Here is a 7722-nt window from a genome sequence, read left to right on the forward strand (position 1 = left end):
TAGGATAGTATGCAATATAAGAAGGAGCAAAAAGCTATTCCTTCCTATAGTATACAATGCTTGAAGCTATGCCTTATTCCCACATTTGTATCTTTTAGCTGTTTGCTACCCTCCCTGTAAGAATGGTGGCCACTGCATGAGAAATAATGTGTGCACCTGTCCTGATGGGTACACTGGCAGAAGATGTGAAAAAAGTAAGACAACATCAAAATGCTTCCAGGATCCAGAAGCAATTGGTGAAATGCTCTCAGGTTCATTATTTTCACTAATCAGTAAATGATATTTAATTTAAGGTGTCTGTGACCCAATGTGCATGAATGGAGGCAGATGTGTGAGGCCAAATATTTGCTCTTGCCCCTCAGGGTGGAGAGGAAAACAATGTAATACACGTAAGTATCTTATAACTAACATGCTAAAACTTATTAAAGGAAATATTTGGCTAAATAATGTAACTGACAGTTCTGTCCAGAAAAAGACATGAAGATAGTACCAAACAGCTTGGAGGGGGACAGGGGGACACTTTTTCCTCTGATTACAGACCCACATCAAAATGCAGGATGTGATATCTGTACTACTGAGCCAAAGCCGTGGAGGTTTCAGTTTAAACCATGAAAACAGGACATACCTTCTGTTCTAGAGTAGCATGTAATATTTTTCCCTTCTATTTCCATTATTGTCGATGTTAAAAGCTCCATGTTTCCAGTGCTCACACCCAAACTGTCTGTAAGAGACTTTTCAGATTTCAGAGTAGCAGCCGTATTAGTCTGTATCCACAAAAAGAAAAGGAGTACTTGTGGCACCTTAGAGACTAACCAATTTATTTGAGCATAAGCTTTCGTGAGCTACAGCTCACTTCATCGGATGCATGTAGTGGAAAATACAGTGGGGAGATTTATATACACACAGAACATGAAAAAATGAGTGTTACCATACACACTGTAACAAGAGTGATCAATTAAGGTGAGCTATTACTAGCAGGAGTGTGGGGGGACGACCTTTTGTAGTGATAATCAAGGTGGGCCATTTCCAGCAGTTGACAAGAACGTGTGAGGAACAGTGGGGGGGGGAATAAACATGGGGAAATAGTTTTACTTTGTGTAATGACACATCCACTTCCAGTCTTTATTCAAGCCTAAGTTAATTGTATCCAGTTTGCAAATTAATTCCAATTCAGAAGTCTCTCGTTGGAGTTAATCCTGATTTCATTGACAGCAGGGTAAATCAAGAGGAACTTCATTTAAGTCAATAGGAATTACACTGTGTGAGAGCAAAATCCGGCCCTAAATATCTTTTCTTTCAGAAACACATATCATTAAACACCCATATTTGTACTTCCATATATATATATATATTAATTCTCTTCATATTTTCGACTTTTAAAAATATCAGGACAAATTCAGCCCCTAGTTCCACCTACACAACCCTTTTGACTTTAACAGGGTCAAGTCAGCAGGGAATTTAGTCTAAAAGTTCTTTTGTATTGGACAAAGCATCTCTTAAAAAAACCTAACATTTTCTTTTTGTCCACATAGCTAAAACTCCTGTCTAAACCCTAATTATCTTACATCTTTACAACTGTAACCTGTTCTTCTGTGGCACTCACCTTGTCCCACTTCCAGTTAATTCAAAATGCAGCTAAGAGAATCCTCTTTACTCATTGTTCTGATCACCTGATCACCTCACCACTAATGCGGTCTTGGGATGCATCAGGAGAGGTATTTTCAGTAGGGATAAGGAGGTTTTAGTACCGTTATACAAGGCACTGGTGAGACCTCACCTGGAATACTGTGTGCCGTTCTGGTCTCCCATGTTTAAGAAGGATGAATTCAAACTAGAACAGGTACAGAGAAGGGCTACTAGGATGATACGAGGAATGGAAAAATTGTCTTATGAAAGGAGACTCAAGGAGCTTGGCTTGTTTAGCTTAACTAAAAGAAGGTTTAGAGGGAGATATGATTGCTCTCTGTAAATATATCAGAGGGATAAATACCGGCGAGGGAGAGGAATTATTTAAGCTCAGTACCAACTGGACACAAGAACAAATGGATATAAACTGGCCACAAGGAAATTTAGACTAGAAATTAGACAAAGGTTTCTAACCATCAGAGGAGTGAAGTTTTGGAATAGCCTTCCAAGGGAAGCAGTGGGGGCAAAAGATCTATCTGGCTTTAAGATTAAACTCGATAAGTTTATGGAGGAGATGGTATGATGGGATAACATGGATTTGGTAATTAAATATTCATGGTAAATAGGCCCAATGGCCTGTGATGGGATATTAGATGGGGTTGGATCTGAGTTACCCAGGAAAGAACTTTCTGTAGTATCTGGCTGATGAATCTTGCCCATATGCTCAGGGTTTAGCTGATCGCCATATTTGGGGTCGAGAAGGAATTTTCCTCCAGGGCAGATTGGAAGAGGCCCTGGAGGTTTTTCACCTTCCTCTGTAGCATGGGTCACGGGTCACTTGCTGGAGGATTCTCTGCTCCTTGAAGTCTTTAAACCACGATTTGAGGACTTCAGTAGCACAGACATAGGTAAGAGGATTTTTGCAGGAGTGGTGGGTGAAATTCTGTGGCCTGCTTTGTGCAGGAGGTCAGACTAGATGATCATAATGGTCCCTTCTGACCTAAATATCTATGAATCTTCACATCCCTTGGCTGTGTTGCCCTCCCTCCCCCAAGTTCAAGCTTCTTGAACTTGTCTTCACCTTCCAGGTTGTTCATTGCTCTGTTTCTCTCTCCTTATATGTTTTTGACTCTTTATCACGTTTCCCCTTATGCTTACATAAAGCCCTGGCAAGCTTTGTTAAAATCTTTTAAAGTTAGGCTTAAATTCTGTAACCTGTTGTACACTTGAAAACCTTGAGATTTTATCTCTTGGTGCATTATTACTCCTTCTCTGTCAATGATGCCAGAATTGATTGTCCACTTATCCACTTCCCTCACAATGGGCTTGGCACCTTCCATGTTGGCCCTTATGTATAGAACACCCTTCCTGAACTGATCTGTAAAGCCACTGAACTTCTCCTCCTTCAAAACCCTCATCTTCCAGGGTGCCTACTAGAATTTGGCCATCTGCTAAGGGACAGGTTGAAGGGAGATGAATATTGGTGATGTGAAGTGTTTTTATTTTTAAAATGTATAGTATTTTATAATCATTAAATACCATGTATGTTAAAAATGGTCTGTGCTTTGATTATATTCCTTCCCCGCCCTCTCTTAGGCTACACCTTCACTACGAACTAAGGGTATGATTCCGCTGTTTGTCTATACATACTCGCACTAGTTCTCATCGAGCTAACACGAGTATAAGTAGCAGTCTAGTCTCACTAGCTGTTAGCAGCAGCGGAGATATGGCTGACCTATGCCAAGTACATACCCACCAATTTCATGCTCGTTGTACTCCACATGATTCAGTCATGTCTCCACTGCCACTGCCAGGGCTACTGAGGCTTCACTGCTACTTATACTCACACAAGCTCAATAAAAACTAGCACGAGGATGTGTACACAAGCAGGGGAATGACACCTTTAGCTCATAGCGTAGACGTAGCCTTAGATTGTGAGCTTCTCAGGGATGAGCTGGCATCTTCCGGGGTGTGTGTGGGGAAGGGGGTCAGCACACTGCACATTATGGGCAATATTGGAGTGAAAGAATTTAACATATCTTTTTTTGGGGGGCGGGGTATGAAGCTATTTGTCTTCAGAAATGTAAGAACGGCGGAGAATGTATTGGACCAAGCATGTGTCATTGCCTTCCACAGTGGGAAGGGGTTCAGTGTCAAACACGTAAGTCTGACATGATTTTTAACCCTTAAAAAAAGGACATTGATGTTGCTTCAACAAAGTTAATGACTATTAATTGTACAGACATACATCGTACCCATGACTCCTGTCTTCATTTGATTTTGCATTTTGGCCCCAGTGTCGATGCATAAGTGAGATGAAGGGTAGTGGTGGCTATGTACCATTTTGCAGCCCAAAGTAGCTGGAGGTGGCCAGGGAGCATTGCAGTCCTTGGTGATCTGCTCACACTGCTGCAACAACCCTTAGGGGCCATGACAATAGCCCAGAACAGTCAGATCACAGTATGCTCTGGCCAAGCCCCAGCCATGCCCCCTTCCCTCTCTCAATTATGCCCCAAGTATGTATCTACCATGAGGGCTGTGAAGGGAGGTGGCATAGGGACATTCTGCTGGCCCTACAGCACCAAGGAATCCCCCGTGCACAAGGGGGTATTCCTCAGTGAAGAGCTCTATTGGGCTTATGGCCCCTGGTCAGCAGAATGAGTACACAGAGGTCATGGCATAACCCAATATTGGGGCCATTTTATTTAAAAAAGCAGCTACTCTGTTTTTGAGATTAAAGCCATATACCTTTTTATATTTCAGCTGTGTGCAGTCAGAAATGTCTCTTAGGTGGTAGGTGTGTGCTGCCTAATGTGTGCTCTTGTCGTCCTGGTTATACTGGAGTCATCTGTGCAAAGAAACTACAGGTAATTACATTATGGGTACACAATATAATAAAGGAACAGAGGGCAAAAGAAATGGAAAAACTGCAGTGGTTTTGGTTTCACAAAAACTTGTTTTGTAAATTGTTTGAAAGCCACGTTTTGTTTTTCAAAACTAAAAAGATTGGTAATTCAAATCCAGGTTCTGTTTTCACCAAAGAATCTAATTTGGGGTGGGAGTTAGCTAATTACTAGGGATGGGCCAAAGTATTTATCAGTTGGTGTGAGAAATCATACAACTTTTTTAAAATGTAAAGCTCTATTTGTGTGAAGTATTGTTACTTTGTTGGGTTTTAATGTCTGTAATGCAAGTTTTTGAAGGGAGCTTAATTTATATATCAGTACCTGATAATAAAAAATTCAGTGCTCATGAAATAACTTTGATTCAAAGATCCCTTTATGGACATCTTGAAAGGTTTAATCTATTATTAAATTTTGTATAGACTGTGTAAATAGATGATTTGGTCTGAGTAATAAATGTTTTCTATTTAATACCAACAGTACAGTATATACCATTGCAAAGAGTATTTGCTTCCAACTATGCTTCTCTCTATTTTTGGAAAGGTAGCTTATTTTTCAAAAAAACTAAACAAGCTTAATGGATGAGTATTCAATATTCCATTTCTGAGTGTGTTGGGAAGGCAAATATTCATTGGAAACTGCTTGTTAAAGTTTATGATGAAAGCACAGAGTGTTCTGAGTACACTAAAATCTTTTATTTTTCCCAAGGTACAGAGACATCATGGTTGAAGAAAATCAAGTACATGGATTACCAGACCATGTTGTATGGACTAAGAGGCACATGAAACTAGAAAGAGGCTTTGAAGTCAATAATGAATTAAGTTTATTTAAACAAAGGGAATGATATCCTGAAGCATGCCTTTAAAGTATTCATTATGATTTTAAAGCCAAGGGCATTAATTTTTAAACAGCAGTAGAACAATAACATACTAAGAGCAGAAATGTAATAATCTGTTGTAAATCCTCATTTTATTGCTACCTCACACTCAGAAACCACGGCCTCTGATTCTCTGTTGGACTTTTAGGTATTGTAGATGATACAAACACCAAGCCCCTGGTCAGCTAATGTCTGGAGAAACAGTCACTGGAACAGTGATCTGTAGTGAATGTCCTTTCTTGGGACCTAATCTAAGCATCTCCTAGCAGCAGGAAGGCAGCACCTGACAGGATCAGGTCCTGAAATATAGCAGTTTGTTTTCACACATTGATTTTAAAGAGCAAGTTCTGTTGGTTCAAGAATCCCCTGCCTGTAATGAACATGTGAAAAAGGCTCTAGGTTCCTATTGTATCATTCACACGTGCCATAGTGTCTCGAGACTATTGATACACTCAACATCCATTTCTAATTAAATTTAATGTAAAACTGTTACGTTAGGGTAGGTTGAAACAGTTCAATGCTTACATCTGACTGCACCTATGCTTCTGTGCATGGTCATCATTTCAAAATATCTGTGAGATAATGGAATTGCCATAAATGTAAACAATCGGCTTTTCAAGAAAATGCTTTAAAAAGTTAATAAGTGAAAATACTATATTAAAGTAAAAGGATCTTCTCAACTCAGCAATTTTCCTCAAGTTATCTATCAGCCCTTTTAGAAAACAAGGACTGTAACTAAAGAGCCATGATCTTCTTAAAAAATGATCACAAATAAGCATTTTTACAGAGTTGAATTTAAGAATTGATGACTCCTCCTTGTGGAAACATTTATGTATCTATCTCGCATACGTGGCTGTAGTCCACCTCAAGTTATTTCTGACTTTTTTCATTTGTTCCACACGTAGTGCCCTGTCCCAGTGCTGGCCTCTGCATAGCCTATGACTGCAGGCTCCCCTCTGCTAATCTGAAGGATCTAAAAGTGACGGTCAGCTTTCCTTAAGAAAAGTTTCCAGTCTTTTTCCCTGTGAAGGCCCTGATCTTTCCCTATATGAAATGGTGGCCAGATCAGGACAATGAGACATGAAGTGGTTTCGATATCAGCACACTCATAGGCTGAAGAGTCTTCCCACTGTGTTACGAGCAGAGAGTGAGAGTCTGGAGATGGTCCATGTGAAATCTGTGGTATTGATAATGGAAAAGAGATTGGATTCTAGAGTGTCTTTGGCATTAGCTACATGGAAACTGAGGTCTCTTAAGAGCAATGAACCTGGAGGATTTCAGTATCATGCAGATCAACTGCACCATTAGAACCTCTAGGAAGTCAGCAAGCTCTCCCTCTGGAAAGCTGTCAAACACTGGATTCTTTTTGGTCTTCTGATTTTGTTTCTGGAGTGGAGTGTCTTCTGCATCGGAGGGCTGAGGGAACCGGGACTATTTTCCTCCATTTGGCTTGTCTGTGATCTACCTTGGTTTGTGTTGTGCTGTGTAGCCTGCAAGGAGTAGCTGGGCTAAAATAAACCAGATGTCAATTATGCCGACAAGGGAATGTGTCTAATCCAAAATCAAATCCAGAATGGTGCCAGTTTAATGGTTCGCTGAACTCTGCATTCATCAGCCAGAGTTTGAGATAGCTATTTTTAGTTTCTTTTTTTGTTGGTGCTTTGGGACTAGACTAAGGAGCCAGTTGTAGGATTATTCCTGTTGTGTTGTTCCTGTTGTTCCTCCCCTAACCTTGCATAAAGGTGGGATTTGAGAGGGTGGGGAATATATGCGTCCTGAAACCTTTCCAGGGGATAGTGTTCTAGCTCTGTAAATCCTGCGGGTGTGGCAGTGTTTGTGTCCAGAGAGTCTTCAATGCTAGGCCTTGAAAGGGTGGAAATGGTGAAGAGTGCAGTGAATGGATCAGAGTGTAGGGTGGCGAGGCAGAGGACACTGTGTGTGCACACACTCACACTCTGTTTCAATAAAAGAAAAAGCAGTGTATCCATTGAGAGCAGCAGATTACAAGTGGTAAGTAGGTAATAATACTGGAGACCACTACCACTACCTAGAATTCCAGGCAATTGTGAGCAGCTGCCTCCACCACAGTCAGAGTGTTTTCAGGGTTAGATTCTAACCTGCGTGTGCTGTTCTAGACATTTTGTCCCCACCAGCAAAGAGTGAAAAGCCATTTTAGTCCCTGGGGCAGCCAGCAGAGCACTGCTGAATGATGCGTATCTCACCTTAGCTAGGAGAGGCAATTCAGTTTTCAGTGTTTAATTATATCTTTACTAAAAGGAAGTTTCATGACCTCAGATTCTGCTGAGGGATGCCAAA

General features: G+C 40.7%; 1 protein-coding gene across 1 annotated transcript in view; it reads left to right on the forward strand.

Moving 5' to 3' along the window:
• The window catches only part of VWDE (von Willebrand factor D and EGF domains), a 76532-nt gene extending 71274 nt beyond the window's left edge, over positions 1 to 5258 (forward strand). Inside the window, exons 28-32 of the mRNA XM_078851336.1 lie at positions 99 to 194; positions 294 to 389; positions 3692 to 3787; positions 4390 to 4493; positions 5238 to 5258. Of these exons, the coding sequence (XP_078707462.1) occupies positions 99 to 194; positions 294 to 389; positions 3692 to 3787; positions 4390 to 4493; positions 5238 to 5258 (413 nt within the window). The remainder of the gene's footprint in view (positions 1 to 98; positions 195 to 293; positions 390 to 3691; positions 3788 to 4389; positions 4494 to 5237) is intronic.
• Positions 5259 to 7722: the final 2464 nt, after the last annotated feature.

This window comes from Lepidochelys kempii, chromosome 2 (genome assembly GCF_965140285.1).
Source record: "Lepidochelys kempii isolate rLepKem1 chromosome 2, rLepKem1.hap1, whole genome shotgun sequence".
Taxonomy (NCBI): Eukaryota; Metazoa; Chordata; order Testudines; family Cheloniidae; genus Lepidochelys; species Lepidochelys kempii.